Below are 19,411 nucleotides of genomic sequence, written 5' to 3'. Positions count from 1 at the left end.
TTATGCCCACGGTTGGGGCGGGGCGTTTTGACTGGCATACCCTCCGACTTTGTCATTCGGGAGCATATGTGTAGCTCTGTATCGCACGCTAGGAGGCGCGATAACCCAAGAGGAGTGCATTTCTCCTAAACTAAGAAAACCATGGTTTCGTACGAAACCTTTCGTTCCAGAGAGCTGGGCCAGCCACAGAAAAAGCTCTGTCACCCTTTTGCCCTTTTGTGTGTGTGTGTGTGTGTGTGTGTGTGTGTGTGTGTGTGTGTGTGTGTGTGTGTGTGTGTGTGTGCGTGCGTGCGTGCGTGCGTGCGTGCGTGCGTGCGTGCGTGCGTGCGTATCACTGTTGATTTAACTATCATGTTTAGTTATAGTGTAGTGGTGTGAAGGTACAGTACATTGTTTCTGTTCTAAGTTTTCTATTCACATGACTACTAACCGAGCCTTTCTGCTGTTCCTCACAGCTGGGATGAGTCTGCGTCGCCCAAACACGTCTGTGTTGTATTTGTCCAGGTCCAACTCCTCCAGAACATCCTCTGACATCTGCAGCATGGCGGCCAGAACTGAACACTGGGATCGAGACAGTTCTGTCTTTGATCTGTCCCCTGACTTCAGGTACTGTTGGATCTCCTGATGCACTGAGTGGTCGTTCATCTCCATCAAACAGTGGAAGATGTTGATACATCTGTCAGGAGAGGCACTGCTATCTTCCATCTTCTTCAGGTTGTTGATGGCTCTCTGGATGCTCTCTGGACTGTTCTGTATCGGACCCAATAGCCCTCCTAACAGAATCTTGTTGGACGGCAGTGAGAGACCATGAAGGAAGCGGAGAAACAGGTCCAGGTGACCATTCTTACTCTCTATGGCTTTACGGTTGGCTGAGTCCAGGAAGTCCTCCAAGGAACTGACATCTCTGTCTCCCAGGAATGTCTTCAGTACCTTCATGTTCTTCTGTGTGAAACAGTGGAACAGGTAGACTGCAGCCAGAAACTCCTGGATGATCAGATGAACAAAGCAGTAGACTGCTCTCTGGAAGAGCACGCCCTCTCTTTTGAAGATCTCTGTGCACACTCCTGAGTACAGCGAGGCGTCTTTCACATCCAGACCACACTCTTCCAGGTCTTCTTGGTAGAACATGATGCTGCCTTTCTCCAGATGTTCAAACGCCAGCCTGCCCAGCTTCAGAAGAACCTCCCTGTCCTTCTCCATGATCTGCTGTTGATTCTCTCTCTCTTTTCTGTTTATTTTCTTGTTTCTTTTTTCCCCCTGATGAGGCTCATCATACTTCAGCTCCTTCCTCTTTGTCTGGACCAACAGGAAGTGGCAGCACATGGCAGTCAGGGTCGTCGGCAGCTGTCCTGTCTCGTCTGTCTTCACCATGTCCTCCAGAACGGTAGCGCTGATCCAACAGAAGACTGGGATGTGACACATGATGTGGAGGCTCTTTGACGTCTTCATGTGTGAGATGATTCTGCTGGCCAGCTCCTCATCACTGAATCTCTTCCTGAAGTACTCCTCCTTCTGGGGGTCTGTGAACCCTCGTACTTCAGTCACCAGGTCAACATATGCAGGAGGGATCTGATTGGCTGCTGCAGGTCTGGTGGTTATCCAGATGAGAGCCAATGGGAGCAGATTCCCCTCGATGAGGTTTGTCAACAGCCCGTCCACTGATGATGTCACTGTGACATCAGAGATGATGTCATTGTTAAAGTTGAAGGACAACCTGCTTTCATCCAAACCATCAAAGATGAAGCCAACCTTCCAGACAGCGAGCTGCTCTGTTGTGACCTTCTTCAACGTTGGATGGAAAACATGGATCAGTGAGAGAAGACTGTGCTGCTCATCTCTGACCAAGTTCAGCTCCCGGAATGAGAAGGGAACCAGGAGAATGACATCTTGATTTTCCAAACCCTTTGCCCAGTCCAGAGCGACCTTACGCACAGAGAAGGTTTTTCCAATGCCAGCGACTCCCTTGGTGAGAACTCTTCTGATTGCTGTCTCTCTGCCAAGGAGGAGGGGCTTAAAGATGTCACAGCAGTTGATTGGTTGGTCATGGAGGGTGTTCTTCTTGGAGAGTGTCTCAAGCTGGTAGACCTCATGTTGGTTATTAACCCCTTCACTCTCTCCCACTGTGATGTAGAGCGCTGTGAAGATGCTGCTGAGGGAGGGCACTTCAGTGACGTCTGTCACACGATCCAGACTGTTCAAAGTGATCTTATAAACCTTTAAATCCTCCTGCACACTGACACCTGCTATGAGAAGACAATGAAGACATTTTAAACTCAGCTTCATTCATAACTTTACATTCTTACAGATGTGTACACACATTAGTGTAAAAATAAAAAATAAAAAAAATTATGGAAAATAACGTGTGATTTTTGTCAACATTAGCTACACAAATAGACATGTCTTTGCCATCTGGCCAGTGATGTATATTGGAACAGTTACCCATATATGGACGCCCCGGGTACCCATATATGGAGTGTGGTATGTGCCTATGTGGCCTCCATATATGGGCATGCCCATATGAAGTGTATGGGCATAAAAGGGATTCTGTTAGAGTGGTTCCCCTGACATCACAGTGATGTCAGAGCTGCAAACCCATAGACCGTAAAAGAGTGTACACATCCAGACGGACAGAGTCAGCATGTGCCGTTTCACATACTAAACTGCAACCTTCGGTCACAATTAAAGTAATTAACATTGTAATCTCAAACGGACCACAGCGTTAAAAGGTAAGAAAACCGCAACTGCCCTGAAAATCACTATTTTTCTGGGCAGTCAATGTTAATTAGTGTAAAGTGTGTCCAGTCTTACTGTGTCCACTGCTGGTGTGACTGGGTGTCTTCAGTCTACGTCTGGTCCTGAAGATCTTTCCACACTGGGGACAGTCATGGTGTCCTGTTGGAGCAGACTGCTCCCAGTATGAGGTGATGCACTGTCTGCAGAACCAGTGTCCACAGCTGCTAGAGACTGGATCTGTCAGAACCTCCTCACACACTGAACACCTGGACGCCTGCTCTGTCACAACACACACCCTCTTCCTCTTCCTGTGGAGGAGAAGAATGATTTATTAGGACTATAGTCCTGCTGGATAGAAGGATATTTATTTATATTATTTGTTATGACTATAGTCCTGGTGGATAGAAGGATATTTATTTATATTATTTATTATGACTATAGTCCTGCTGGATAGAAGGATATTTATTTATATTATTTATTAGGACTATAGTCCTGGTGGATAGAAGCTGCAGGAACGAGCCGCAGGTGAGTTCTGTAGGCAGGGTGTCTGCGCTTGTGTGCATGCGTCTGTTGAATTACCATGACCAGTGGCATGAGTATTATTATATACAGTATATTTTCGCAGCGGTATTCTCACTAAATACTTTTATTCTCAAGCCATTATTATTTTAAAGTAATAACATTTTTTTTTTTTTTCTCGGTGCATGTCCAAGATCACTACAGCTGACAGTGAGATACTCTACTACTGTCTACATTGTGAGCAGATACAAGACATTGTTTGTGTCTTTCCAGTTGAAGTTCACAGAGATCAGTGATCTTACTGTGTGTGTGGAGGTCCAGGTTCATTACTGAAGACGGGCCCAAGTCCTTTAGAGCGGTCACTCTTCATAGACACACAGCTGGGTGTTGGAGACTCTGCTCTGTGGTCAACACTTCTGGAATCATAAATATACACCACAATTAGCATAGGATGATTATGTTAGTTTCTTATTTTTTTATTATTATGCTACATTATAAGTAAAACTAATCTTGAACACTGAGTCCATAGTTTTCATGTGCATTTCTTCATCAAATACAAATAATTGTCAACATTGAAACCTTACACATTGAGTCTGATGAGTCTTATTACTGTATTGACTGTGGACATTTCCCAGACCTAAACAAGTAAATGTAATCATAAATTGCTTTTGTCTCTCTATTGTTTTGAGGGTGAAATACAAAAACTTTAGGCTTGCTTCACAGATTGGCTGTGTAGCAACCTTTGACTGAGTAGCAACCTTTGACTGTGTAGCAACCTTTGACTGAGTAGCAACCTTTGGCTGTGTAGCAACCTTTGGCTGTGTAGCAACCTTTGGCTGTGTAGCAACCTTTGACTGAGTAGCAACCTTTGGCTGTGTAGCAACCTTTGACAGGTACATTGTATTCTCAACTACTGACGCTAAATCAGAGGTGTAATTTCAGAAATAAATGGGGATGGCAAAACAATAAATTGCCACTTAAAGGAGTAGTTCACCCCCACAATTACTTTTTTTTTTCTTTCTAATGACTACTCGGAGCCACGGAGACTTGAGTTCAATAATATAATATAATAATATATTTTTTTTATTTGTCGCATTCCTAAGACACAATTTATAATAGTAAATTAAATTTATAATAGTACATTTATAATAGTACATTTAGAGCAGTCACTCTTCACAGACACACAGTGCTCTGTGGTAAACAGTCATAAATAAACATTATTAAAACTTAAAAAAATCAACATCCCTAGCAAAATGTTTGACAGCTAGGGTAATTCTGGGTCTCATTCACTTACTATACACTATACTATAAGGGAAAAAAATCACTCCCAAAAATATGCTTTAAGTAGCATGTTAGGGGTCTAACTAGGTGTTTTTAATTATTCTGAAATCATTGCAAACATCTGTTTTGCACGAAAAACATTCATTGGGCCAAAATCAGACAAAAAAGAAACAATGGTTTAGTGATGAGTCATCACTTTTCACAAGGTGTATAGGGTCCATTTTTGGCCCAAGGAATGTTTTTCGTGCAAAATAAATGCGTGCAATGGATTCAGAATAATTAAAAACACATAGTTAGACCCCTCACATCCCACTTAAAGCATATTTTGGGAGTATTCTTTTCCCTTATAGTACAGTGTATTGTAAGTGAATGAGACCCAGAATTACCCTGGCTGACAAACATTTTGCTTGGGATGTTGAATTTCAATCTTTGTTAGATATGTTACTAGACACCTTTACGAACACATTGGTGAATAAATTGTTTGGTAAGGAATTTATTCCCAGATTTGACAGGTATTCTGCTAATTTTCCCTGACTATAAAGTAATAAGAGCCAGATCATTTATAAACCTTGTGATCTGTGCTCAGTAGAGTTTGATAACAACTAAATCATATAGGGCTCTATTATGATCCAGGTCTTATGCCTTATGCCTTAACTTCTTTGCCTTTTTTTTTTACTATTTTGAAAAACATTTTTAAATACTTCAAATGCTGATCTATATCTGCACGTTGTGAGCTTGCAGATCAGCTAGTTAAAATATATAAAAAAAATATATGTCTATATAGTAAAAAAAGGCAAAGTAGTTAAGGCATAAGGCATAAGACCTGGATCATAATAGAGCCCTCAGTGTGTTTTACATTCTAACCTGTGGTCAGAATTGTGGTGTCCATCTTTGAAGGTAATAGGTCTATCCATGGACCAGTCACTCTTCATGGAGACACAGCTGGGTGTTGGAGACTCTGCTCTGTGCTGATCAACCCTGGTAGAAAGAGAGGATGAACATTGTTTAATTTATTTATATTCAATCATACAATCCATGTGGAATCCACACACACTTCTAGTCAATCATCTCTACTCTGAAGTATAAAACACTTCAACGTCCTCAGAGTGATAGTGGTTCAGAAATGAACGGTACAAACAACCTGCCCAGTGCCAACCAGTTTCACCATCAGTAGGAAGGTTTGGAGATTTCAAACCTAGTTTTATTTTAGAACAATGGCTTCCATTTAATTCTCATTATTTAACACTTGGGTGAACATTCAGCAAAACTAGCAGATCTACAAGCTCACACCATGTCATGTAAGCTTGTAGATTGTCTAGTATTTCAGTAGTATTTTCACTAGATACTTTTACTTCTACTCGAGTCATTATTTTAAAGTAACAATACTTTTCCTTGAGTACCGTCTAGGGCAGGGATGGGCAACTTTGATGACTACTATATTTTCACATTCCACTATATTTTCACATTCACTCCAGAGGACCACGATGCACATACAGTAAAACATAGCAAAAATAGACAATCTACAAGCTCAAAACGTCTTACAGTGCGACGCGTCTTGAGCTTGTAGATCTGCTATTTTTGCTATCTTTGAATTGGAATCCTGAATTAATTTTAGCTATACTTGAAGTAACATTTTTATTTAATTTTAAATGCATTTATATGTTCTTATGTTAAAGGAATCATAGGTAAAATATATACATTTTTAGCAGTCATTTCCCTTCATCAGTAACTATATTATTGTGCTGGGGTGTTTCCTTGCAGAAAGACACATCCCCTGGCTGTATTTCTGTTCTGTTCAACTCTTTATGTTGACATTAAATGTCAACAGAAACAGTGGAGGGACGTTTTTGTCAGGGGGAGCTCAGCCAGAGCTCTTACTTGCTCCTTTTGAACTTCAAAGGGGTTGTGCACTAAGGTAATTGATTGGGCCATAGTACTCGTTTTCAGTGGAGGTCCGTGAGGGCTAGCGAAGTATTCTCTGAAGGTCCAGCACTTGCCTGATGAAGAAATTTATATTTAATAATATATATTTATTTTTCATTCATTTATTTTTCTGCTTTCATTCTCTCTCTCACTCAGTCAGGCTGGACACACTGCTTCCACTAGGGGCGCACGTCTAAAAAAGCAATTCGTTTTTTTAACCAATCGGGTGTGTTGTCTCCAGGTAAGATAGGACCCCTCTGAACCTCAGTTAGAGTGCCTGCTGCCTTTGAAGTGAATGGTTGTTGGGCAATGTATTGTTATTGGCTGGTTCTTTACCCAATCACAGCCCTCTTGGGCGCATTTTTTCAGATAGGGATACCTTCTAGAGTGTTCCCATCTCTGGGAAAAAAACATTGTCCAATCAGAGAAGAGAACTGCTGATATTCACATCCCAGCCCTGGGAGGACATATTGTTAGTCCAATCAGAAAAGTGAATTGCTTCCTGTTTCACACGTTGTTGTGAGCAGAGCTTATGAGAGCTACATTTATACATTTACTCACAACAATTCACAAATAAAGAAACGAAAAATGGCGGAAGGAGGAGAAGAAACAGATATGGATTTACTGGACAATTTGTCAAACTTTTTTCGAGGACGTTTGGACACATGAGCGAGTCGAGCGACCGTGGTTGTTAATCAGGAAACCTACCGGAGTGTCTGGCAAACACCACCGGAGATTCGGGTAAGAGAAACAACACTCACGCTGTGTGTGCGCATTATGGAATACAACGTTTCAACACAAGATTTTGGGGCAAGACTTGTGCTGTCATTAATCTAGGCTAGTTGTCTTAATGGATGATATTTTTTAATGCTGTTTTGGAAAAACATCAAAGTGATGTTTGTAGTGTGAATATTAATGTCAGAGTGTTTGCCAGAGTGGAGCTTCTCACACTGCGTTCTGCCCTCAGCAGTGGGTGGGTGTGTGTGCGTGCGTGCGTGTGTGCAGACTGTGCAGTGTGTAACTCTAGTCCCAGAAGCTTGGCTGGTATGTGATGAAGCCTGTTGAATCATGTGTGTATATCAACATATTGTGGTGACTGAACCCAAACCAGACACAAGAGAGCGTAAACAGTGTTGCCAACTCGGGCATTTATTAAACAGTTCTTAATTTACAACAGCAGAATGATGCAACGTAGCATGAATATGCAACAGAAATGTGAATAACTCAAATGTTCATTAATAGGTCAACATAGGTTCTTCCCCGGACGGGGGCTGCCGTCTCTCCTCTTCGGGGGCCAGGGGTAGGTAAGAGTTAATTAGGGGGGTTTCTTTCCACAGGTAGTAGGTGAGTATGGTTCTAGCAAAGTCTTTCTTTCCCACAGGTAACAGGTGAGTATGGCTCTAGCAAAGTCTTTCTTTCCCACAGGTGATAGGTGAGTATTCCTCTCTACAGGTGACAGGTAAAGTATCTCTTTCCCACAGGTAATAGGTGAGTATTCTTCTCCATAGGTGACAGGTAAAGTATCTCTCTCCCACAGGTAATAGGTGAGTATTTCTCTCTACAGGTGACAGGTAAGTAGGGCGCCCGCTCTCAATTAAATCCGACTAATTCTCTATCTTCTAAATAAAATGAACACGGGGATTAAGGGACCTAGGGCCAGAGAATTGTCGGATACAAGGTACGTTTTAAAGAGAAGTGAGGTCTACTCAACAAAACGGGACTGGTGGTGGCTCCCTGGGGGTCCGGTTGGTAAGGCTGCTTGGTCCTTTTCCAGGTCCATCTCCACAGGTCGCCCGAGTACTCACTCTCCAGTGGAAGGTACACACTCCTCAGTGAAAGGTACACACTCCTCAGTGAAAGGTACACACTCCTCAGTGTCGGTCCGCTCCCGGTCCAGCCGCCTGTTTGCCCATGTTCGCCTGTCAGAGTCCCAGCACAGACTGGCGGAGAGAGCGAGGCTACTATTTATGCACCCTGTGTTTGGAGTAGCCCACAGGTGCATATGCTTGTGCTTGATGAAGCATGTGTGCCGGCAGGTAACGCCCTTCAATGACTTGGCCTACAGCATGCGCTGCTCTGCTGGGCCTCGCTCTCCCATCCAGGGTGCGCTTCTCCGACGTGCGGGGCCTAACTGGCGGGCGGTGTCTTAACAAACCACCACAATATATTTTGCTTGCTTTCGTGTTGCTATGAAAATATGGTTGTTTGTGACTGAGTTTATTGTATTGGGCTCTGCTACTGGTGCAGGCAGCAGCACTCTGTACGGCGCAATATTGTCAGATCGTGGCTACGCGAGGGCGTGTGCACGTGCGCGGGCGTGTGCACGTGCGCGGGCATTTGCACGCGCGTGCATATGCGCAGCAGCCATGGCGAAGGCCCGGGTATTGAACCCATGGTCCGCCACTGCTCGTTAGTGATCTATTTAATAAATGAAAGCATCAAAGACAACTACCTGTTTGATGCCTGTCATAGTGGGGAGGGGGGATGTTTTTGTGTACACTCAAGCTTGCATATTTTTCCTTCAACTTAATGAACTTGAATACAAATACATTGGGTATAAAAAAAGACTAGTTCATGACACAGTAGTCATTAAACTACTAATATTGACTAAAGCGGGTCATGTTTGCATGTTTGGAATTGTAACAGCTGAAATCAATAATATTGAAAGCATAGCCCTGGACCAAACATGGGCAACTGGCGGCCCGGGGGCCACATGTGGCCTCCACCTTCACTTAATGTGGCCCGCTGGTTAATATCGGATATACCCTGGCAGTATTACGATATTAACCAGCGGGCCACATTAAGTGAAGGTGGAGGCCACATGTGGCCCCCGGGCCGCCAGTTGCCCATGTTTGGTCCAGGGCTATGCTATGTCCAAGACAACCTAAAAATCAAATATAACTACAGCTGGCAGTGAGATACTCTACTACTGTCTACATTGTGAACAGATACAACACATTGTTTGTGTGTTTCCAGTTGAAGTTTACAGTGATCTTACTGTGTGTGTGGAGGTCCAGGTTCATTACTGAAGACGGGCCCAAGTCCTTTAGAGCGGTCACTCTTCATAGACACACAGCTGGGTGTTGGAGACTCTGCTCTGTGGTCAACACTTCTGGAATCATAAATATACACCACAATTAGCATATGGATGATTATTTTAGTTTCTTATTTTTTATTATTATGCTACATTATAAGTAAAACTAATCTTGAACACTGAGTCCATAGTTTTCATGTGCAGACCCCAGCGCTAGCGCTAGCAATCCTCCAGCTCAATGTCGAGGGGCTTACCACGGCCAAGAACACCATCCTTGAGCAATTAGCCAGCAGGAATGATGTAACTGTGATCACCCTGCAGGAGACCCATGCTGAAAACAGGAACACCTTAAGGGTCCCTGGATATACCCTGGCAGGGTATACCTCACATAAACACCACGGCATCGCCACATTTGTCCACAATGATGTGGCCTGGTCAGCTGCAGGACACTCTCCAGAGGGCGCAGAGGTGGAATGGATCGCAACCAAAGTACAAGACATTAACATCGTCAACATCTACAAACCTCCTCCCAGTAGATTGGTCCCATCATCACTCCCAGATGTCCCAACCCCTGCCGTGTACGCTGGCGACTTCAATAGCCATCATACCGAATGGGGGTACAGCAAGTCCAACACTGATGGGGACTCCTTGGTAGACTGGGCCTCAACGGTTGATGCGACACTCCTCTATGACCCAAAGGAGCCCTGCACCTTCCACTCTGCCCGCTGGAATAGTTACACTAACCCAGACCTGGCTTTTGCTAAATGGCCCAACAGCCAATCACTGCCAGTGAGACGCATCCTGGACATGTTCCCCGGTCACACCATCGACCATCCCTTATCACCATTCCATCTGTGATCCAGCACGTGCAAGGAAGGGATGCCAAGAGATGGAACTTCCGGAAAGCAAACTGGGAGCGCTTTACTCAGCACGTGAACAGGGCAGCTGCTGGACTGCCACCCCCGTGCTCCAACAACCTGAACACAGCATACGAGTCCTACTGCAAGGTGCTTATGACTGCTGCTAAGAAGAACATTCCCCGTGGCATTCGCAAAGCCTATGTCCCCTGCTGGGATGACGAATGTGAAGATCTACTTCGTGCCCATGCAGAAGCTCAAAACACCGAGGAAAGGGATACAGCAGCGGACGAGCTCTTCGGCAGGCTGAATGTTAAACGCAGGCAAAGATGGACAGAGATGGTGGAGTCAATAGATTTCACACACTCAAGCCGCAGGGCGTGGCAGACCCTAAACAAGCTGACAGGAAGGTCAACAACCCCAGCACAGTGCCCCATCACAGCAAACTCCATCGCGTTGCTACTGCTGAGCAATGGCCGGTTTCCCAATGCCGATAAGGCCTTCACCAGATCAACAACTGCAAGAGTCCATGAGCTGCTCAGGGCTCCAGGATGCAACTCTGATCTATCCATGGACTTCCTGGCACATGAAATGGAGCAGGCCATCAAATGCCTGAAGTCTGGCAAATCTCCAGGCATAGATGGCATCCATGCGGAGTTCATAAAACACCAAGGGAAGAATGCAACCGACTGGCTTCGCTCTTTCCTCTCCGTATGTCTTCGCCACCTAAAGCTGCCAAAGATCTGGCGTCGTGCCAAGGTGATCGCCCTGCCCAAGCCTAACAAGCCAAGCGACGACCCCAAGGGATATAGGCCTATATCTCTGCTCTGCATCCCATTTAAACTCCTGGAACGCCTTATCCTGTCTCGCATCACTCCAGTGATCGACCCCCAGCTACCCAAAGAGCAAGCTGGCTTTCGAAGTGGCAGGTCTACAACAGACCAGGTAACCCTCTTGTGCCAAGACATCGAGGACAGCTTCCAAGCAGGGGAGAAGGCTGGTGTCGTCTTTCTCGACCTCACAGCTGCCTACGACACAGTCTGGCTACGCGGGTTACACCTGAAGCTACTGGAGACCATCCCAGATAAGCACATGGTGAGCTTTATAATGGAAACGCTGAGTAACCGCAGCTTCCGGCTACTGACCAACAACGGGCAAAGCAGCAGGGTGAGGAAGCTCAACAACGGCGTCCCACAGGGCTCTGTGCTGGCACCCACACTGTTTAACATCTACATCCATGACCTACCCCCAACAACATCTAGGAAGTACGGTTATGCTGATGACCTGGCCATCCTACTCAACAAACCATCGTGGCACGCAGTGGAGGAGGGCCTCTCGGAGGATATGACCATCCTGTCCTCGTACCTGAAGAACTGGCGCCTCAAGCTCAGTGTCGACAAGACTGTAGCAACAATGTTCCACCTCAACAACAGGGAAGCGTCACGCCAAATCAACATCATGGTTGACGGCACCCGGCTACAGTCCCAAGCCTCCCCTACGTACCTCGGTGTAAAGTTTGACAGAACACTGTCTTTCAAGCTACACCTGGACAGTGCCAAAGCAAAGACCACTGCCCGTTCTGCCCTCATACGCCGGCTAGCCGGTACCACATGGGGAGCCACGACAAGGACTTTGCGCATCTCCACCGAGGCTCTGGTCTTCACTGCTGCGGAGTACTGTGCCCCAGTCTGGTGCCGCAGTCCACACGTCAAAAAACTTGACACTGCTCTTAATGAAGCCCTACGCACGGTCTCTGGATGTCTCCGAGCCACCCCAACCCCTCAACTACCTGTCTTAGCTGGAATCGCCCCAGCTGAGGTCAGAAGGGAGGGAGCCATGCTGGCTCTTGCCCAGAAGGCAAAGAAGAGTGAATTCCACCTCCTCCACCAGACGGTCACAGAGAGACCGCAGCGTAAGCGCCTCAAATCCCGGTGCCCTTTTGCCACACATGCCCAGGAACTGCTCAGCAATACACCAGCTGAAACCAGCAGAGCTTCCTGGGTCAAGGCAAAATGGAAGGAGCAATGGAGAGCAGCAGCACCATCCAGACTCCACCGCTACATTGATGATCCGACCGATGTACCTGGCGAACACCTCCCCCGCGGGCAGTGGACAACCCTCAACCGCCTGAGGACAGGTGTGGGACGCTTCGGAGCGTCAATGCAGAGGTGGGGCCTTGTGGACAGCGCTCACTGTGACTGTGGAGACCCCTTACAGACTGTTGACCACATCCTGATCAGTTGCCCCAAACACCGGCCACCGAATGGCGACCTAGGCCTAAAGAACCTGGACAACGAGACACTGGAATGGCTTGCTACAACTGAGCTGAGGATCTAAAGACATACGCAAGAAGAAGATGTGCATTTCTTCATCAAATACAAATAATTGTCAACATTGAAACCTTGCACATTGAGTCTGATGAGTCTTATTACTGTATTGATTGTGGACATTTCCCAGACCTAAAAAAGTAAATGTAATCATAAATTGCTTTTGCTCTCCATTGTTTTGAAGGTCCTCAGTAGGTGAAATACCAGCCTTTAGACTTGCTTCACAGATCAGCTGTGTAGCAACCCTTGACAGGTACATTGTATTCTCAACTACTGACGCTAAATCAGAGGCGTAATTTCAGAAAGAAATGGGGATGGCAAAAGAAGAGACAAAATTGCCACTTAGGCCCCACTTCTAAAATAGTGGATCTACAAGCTGAGCGTTGAGAGCTTGTAGAACAAATATATTCGCTATTTGTTTGGGTGGTTGAAACTTTAAAAAGGACGTGTCTGTACGTGCGTGAGCGTGCTTGTGTGTTGAATTACCAAGACCAGTGACACAAGTATTATTATTATAATTATTATATGTATTTTTGCAATGGTATTCTCACTATATACTTTTATTCTCAAGCCATTATTATTTTAAAGTAATAACATTTTTACTTGAGTACAGTTTATGTTTTACTCTACCTCGGTGCATGTCCAAGACAACCTAAGAATAACTGGATTAAAGATCACTACAGCTGACAGTGAGATACTCTACTACTGTCTACATTGTGAGCAGATACAACTCATTGTTTGTGTATTTCCAGTTGAAGTTCACAGAGATCAGTGATCTTACTGTGTGTGTGGAGGTCCAGGTTCATTACTGAAGACGGGCCCAAGTCCTTTAGAGCGGTCACTATTCATAGACACACAGCTGGGTGTTGGAGACCTTGCTCTGTGGTCAACACTTCTGGAATTAAAAACACACACACACACACACACACACACACACACACACACACACACACACACACACACACACACACACACACACACACACACACACACAAAGAAAAACACAATTCAACACGATTAAATTATCAAAGTTCCCCACTGACCATGAAGTGATTTGATACATTACTGTAGGTTTGACAGTAGAACAGTATTATTGTTTTACTAGTCCTTTAGCGTGGTTGTGTTGTGTATTGAGGTGAAAGTAGGAGGTGAAAAGTCTTGTAGGACAGTAGGATTTAACACACAGGTGACTACCGGTCTCTTAGGCCGATTTTGAGATTGCAAAGTGCAATAACTCTCCCCGTGAAGGTCTCAGAAATCCTTAGCGTTTATATAGTGTCATTTTCCCAAGCCTGTTTTTTCTGCTAAACCATGAAGTTAACATTGAAAGCGAGAGTATTTGAGAGGTCAATTGAAATGCTAATTCACATTTGGAAGACAATAGAACCCCCGCTGGCAGCAGGGGGAAGAGGTGTTGCGCTCCTGGGCCAAAAGGGAGAGAATTAAACAGTCAAAATGAACGATAAATGCAGGCGGAGTGGTAGTTTTTCATTTTCAGTCACCCAAGTGTTAAGAAGTATATGACTCCCATTGTAAGAATGGATTCAATGTTTGGAACAATCTAGAAGAAGCGTGTCACAACTCTCTTCTTCTATGGTTCTGGGTGCAACTAGTGGACTTTCTGCTGATATCCTACTTCCCAGAATGCATCTGGCACCAGGACATAAACACTCTCACAGGAAGGCTTAATAAAACATGTATGTTTGTTAATACAGCATTTATCATGAGCGATGTTCTCTTTTTATAGGTTAAATATTTATATAACCTAGAGACAGACATAACCATTTGAACCTGAATGGATTTGGACACAGGTGTGCAGTGGTATTCTCACTAGATACTTTTATTCTCAAGCCATTATTATTTAAAGTAATAACTAGGGGTGTAACGATACATTTTAATAGCGATTCGATACATATCACGATACATGGTTGACGATACGATACATGGACGATATTGGTTAATTCATGGCGACACGATACGATTCGATTTAATTATTTAAAATCGATATAGTAACTATTTAGCAAAGAAATTAAATCTGTGTGAAAGGTGTGGATAGTGCAGGTTTTTAAGGGAAACATGTATTATTATGGATATAAATAAGTAAACACTGTGATTATTTGCCAAATACATGGACATTGTATACTGACAAACCTGCACCTTGACATGAACCCAGAGATTACATTTATCGATAGACCAGTGTAGCTATTTGGAAAGGAAAAGTAATTAAACCCCTCCTTTTCATTATTTTTTCTTAAAAATGCTAAATACAATGCCCAAGTAGGTAGTATCGATACAATCGATTCTTTGCACTGCCGATTCAATACGATACAAAATAAAACGATACGATTCGGATTTTAGCTGTTTTCATTTTGATATACTTCGATTTTTTTAAGTTAAAAACGATATTTCGATACAGTTACTATATCGTTACACCCCTAGTAATAACATTTTTACTTGAGTACAGTTTATTTTTTACTCTACCTCGGTGCATGTCCAAGACAACCTAAGAATAACTATTTAGGCCTAACCTAATAGTTAAGCCTAAATCAGAAATTAGCCTACAAAAACAAATATGTTGCTACATACTGTACATGTACTGTAAGCCCCTCCCAAACACAAAATGTGTTCCCGGCCTGAATGGGTTAAAGAACACTACAGCTGACAGTGAGATACTCTACTACTGTCTACATTGTGAGCAGATACAACACATTGTTGGTGTCTTTCCAGTTGAAGTTCACAGAGATCAGTGATCTTACTGTGTGTGTGGAGGTCCAGGTTCATTACTGAAGACGGGCCCAAGTCCTTTAGAGCGGTCACTCTTCATAGACACACAGCTGGGTGTTGGAGACTCTGCTCTGTGGTCAACACTTCTGGAATCATAAAGATAAACCACAATTAGCATATGGCTAATTATTTTAGTTTCTTATCTTTTATTATTATGCTACATTATAAGTAAAACTAATCTTGAACACTGAGTCCATAGTTTGCATATGCATTTATTCATCAAATACAAATAATTGTCAACATTGAAACCTTGCACATTGAGTCTGATGAGTCAGTCTTATTACTGTATTGATTGTGGACATTTCCCAGACCTAAAATAGTAAATGTAATCATAAATTGCTTTTGCTCTCTATTGTTTTGAAGGTCCTCAGTAGGTGAAATACCAGCCTTTAGACTTGCTTCACAGATCAGCTGTGTAGCAACCTTTGACAGGTACATTGTATTCTCAACTACTGACGCTAAATCAGAGGCGTAATTTCAGAAATAAATGGGGATGGCAAAAAAAAGAGACAAAATTGCCACTTAGGCCCCACTTCTAAAATAGTGGATCTACAAGCTGAGCGTTGAGAGCTTGTAGAACAAATATATTCGCTATTTGTTTGGGTGGTTGAAACTTTAAAAAGGACGTGTCTGTACGTGCGTGAGCGTGCTTGTGTGTTGAATTACCAAGACCAGTGACACAAGTATTATTATTATTATTATTATTATTATTATTACCCGTATTTTTGCAATGGTATTCTCACTATATACTTTTATTCTCAAGCCATTATTATTTTAAAGTACTAACATTTTTACTTGAGTACAGTTTATGTTTACTCTACCTCGGTGCATGTCCAAGACAACCTAAGAATAACTGGATTAAAGATCACTACAGATGACAGTGAGATACTCTACTACTGTCTACATTGTGAGCAGATACAAGACATTGTTTGTGTCTTTCCAGTTGAAGTTCACAGAGATCAGTGATCTTACTGTGTGTGTGGAGGTCCAGGTTCATTACTGAAGACGGGCCCAAGTCCTTTAGAGCGGTCACTCTTCATAGACACACAGCTGGGTGTTGGAGACTCTGCTCTGTGGTCAACACTCCTGGAATTAAAAACACACACACACACACACACACACACACACACACACACACACACACACACACACACACACACACACACACACACACACACACACACACACAAAAAGAAAAACACAATTCAACACGATTAAATTGTCAAAGTTCCCCACTGACCATGAAGTGATTTGATACATTACTGTAGGTTTGACAATAGAACAGTATTATTGTTTTACTAGTCCTCTAGCGTGGTTGTGTTGTGTATTGAGGTGAAAGTAGGAGGTGAAAAGTCTTGTAGGATAGTAGGATTTAACACACGGGTGACTACCGGCAATGTTCCCTCTAAATTTATTTCGGTCTGAGCAAACACTCCAACCTTCTGAGCACAACTTGAGCACTGATGAGCAACATATGTCGAGTGCACGATATATAGTAGGTATAGCCTACTACGTCAGTGCGTCAAGTCATGTCAAGTTATGTCAAGTTATGGCTTATTCAAATTTAATGACAGAATAAGTAATAGCGGTTCGACTACTGTTAAGAAACTGTAGGACTGTTACATTTAAAAAGACGGGGGAAAAGGGTTTTATTCATTAAGCCTACAGACTGATTTCCCCCCTTGGGATAATAAAGGTATCTATCTATCTTATATAGTATATAAACATGTTGACAACATGTTGTGTAAATACAATACAAACAATGGGCCTAAATATGAGTCTACAAAATAACAATACATTGACATATTGACATTGACACGTCTAAAGAAGGTTAGCCATCGCTAAGAAGTGTCATTATTATGAATAAAATACAGTCAAAACCATTACAGCATTATAGCAAAAGCTATCCCAGGGACCCCCATAAGATAATATTTGTATGGCTTTAGCAGTGATTCCCTTTTTAATGATAAAGACCCCCTATTTCACATGCATTAGGCTATGGACCTCCATTTAATGGCATTTCTATCACTGAGACCCCAATTTATATTTGTTATAAAATCAAGTTAATTTAACTCTGAGTGTGTGGTTCCATATGTGCACTATGAGTTACATAAGGGTCCATTTGGTTCCTAACTTTTGCTGGGGAACTACCTCAAGTTCCTGAGGGAACTACCTCAAGATCCCTGGGGGTCCCCGGACCCACTTTGAGACCAATGCATTACAGGACTGGAGTTATTTTGTTAACTGGTCGTGAAGGTGAGACGCCAAGCTCGTCAGCTCCAGAGAAACATTGCAGTTTATATAGTTCATACCTGGAAGCTGGATGGAGGAGTAGTGTGTAGCCTACTGTAGGTCTAATCTCCGCTGTGCACAGGCGGGGGACGTCTTTATGAAACTGCACATTAGCAACCATGGTCCTTTGAGCTTCTGACTGATACGCAATACAAAGCACATGAGTTTGTTTTGTTTTGGTAGCCTGCCCTACAGCCACGCTGTTGCTAACGTTAATGCACACATAGAAGATGTGAGAAAGTTTTATGACGGCAATAAAACAATAAAAGTAGTCCGAAGAAGTCTCTGTTTACCACACGTGCTTGCGTGTGTGTGTGTGTGTGAGAGAGAGATAGAGAGAGAGAGAGGGGGGGGGGTCGGAGGAGGCGAGCGAGAATCGAGTCCAGACGAGAGACTCGGAGACAGCGAGAGCGAGAGGAGGGGGGAGGCACCGAAAGACAGACAGAGAGAGAGAGAGAGAGAGAGAGAGAGAGAGAGAGAGAGAGAGAGACCTAGCGCTGTCTATGTTAAGCATAGGCAGGCAGACAGAGACAGAGTACCACAAAATAATCAACTACGTTTCACAAATCTATCAGCGTTAAATCTGCCGTGCGCTACAAAGATTTGTCGTGCGCGACAGCGTCCTGAGTAGTGCGCGGGCGTGCATGCGCGCAGCTTAGAGGGAACATTGACTACCGGTCTCCTAGGCCGATTTTGAGATTGCAAAGTGCAATAACTCTCCCTGTGAAGGTCTCAGAAATCCTTTTTTCTGCTAAACCATGAAGTTAACATTGAAAGCGAGAGTAGGCTATTTGAGAGGTCAATTGAAATACTAATTCACATTTGGAAGACAATAGAACCCCCACTGGCAGCAGGGGGAGGAGGTGTTGCGCTCCTGGGCCAAAAGGGAGAGAATTAAACAGTCAAAATTAACGATAAATGCAGGCGGAGTGGTAGTTTTTCATTTTCAGTCACCCAAGTGTTAAGACGTATATGACTCCCATTGTAAGAATGGATTAAATGTTTGGAACAATCCAGAACGAGCGTGTCACAACTCTCTTCTTCTATGGTTCTGGGTGCAACTATAGTGAACTTTCTGCTGATATCCTACTTCCCAGAATGCATCTGGCACCAGGACATAAACACTCTCATAGGAAGGCATAATAAAACATGTATGTTCGTTAATACAGCATTTATCATGAGCGATGTTCTCTTTTTATAGGTTAAATATTTATATAACCTAGAGACAGACATAACCATTTGAACACACAGGTGTTCTTTGCAGTGGTATTGTCACTAGATACTTTTATTCTCAAGCCATTATTATTTTAAAGTAATAACATTTTTACTTGAGTACAGTTTATTTTTTACTCTACCTCGGTGCATGTCCAAGACAACCTAAGAATAACTATTTAGGGCTAACCTATAGTTAAGCCTAAATCAGAAATTAGCCTACAAAAACAAATATGTTGCTACATACTGTACATGTACTGTAAGCCCCTCCCAAACACAAAATGTGTTCCCGGCCTGAATGGGTTAAAGATCACTACAGCTGACAGTGAGATACTCCACTACTGTCTACATTGTGAGCAGATACAACTGTGTATTTCCAGTTGAAGTTCACAGAGATCAGTGATCTTACTGTGTGTGTGGAGGTCCAGGTTCATTACTGAAGACGGGCC

At 43.5% G+C, this 19,411-nt stretch overlaps 1 protein-coding gene across 1 annotated transcript; it reads right to left on the bottom strand.

Annotated features, from left to right (window-relative positions):
* Positions 1-414: 414 nt before the first annotated feature.
* Positions 415-5,465, bottom strand: LOC308289728 (protein NLRC3-like; the record flags this gene model as incomplete). The annotated part of the gene is made up of 3 exons (XM_080731478.1): positions 415-2,174; positions 2,848-3,041; positions 5,398-5,465. 3 exons carry the CDS (start codon positions 5,463-5,465, stop codon positions 415-417), a joined length of 2,022 nt encoding a protein of 673 aa, XP_080587604.1.
* Between the last annotated feature and the right edge of the window lie 13,946 nt (positions 5,466-19,411).

This window comes from Nannobrachium achirus (assembly GCF_963921795.1).
Source record: "Nannobrachium achirus genome assembly, chromosome: 1".
NCBI lineage: Eukaryota > Metazoa > Chordata > Actinopteri > Myctophiformes > Myctophidae > Nannobrachium > Nannobrachium achirus.
Note: the sequence above shows the minus strand (reverse complement) of the source record. Positions and strands in the feature narration are given on the sequence as shown.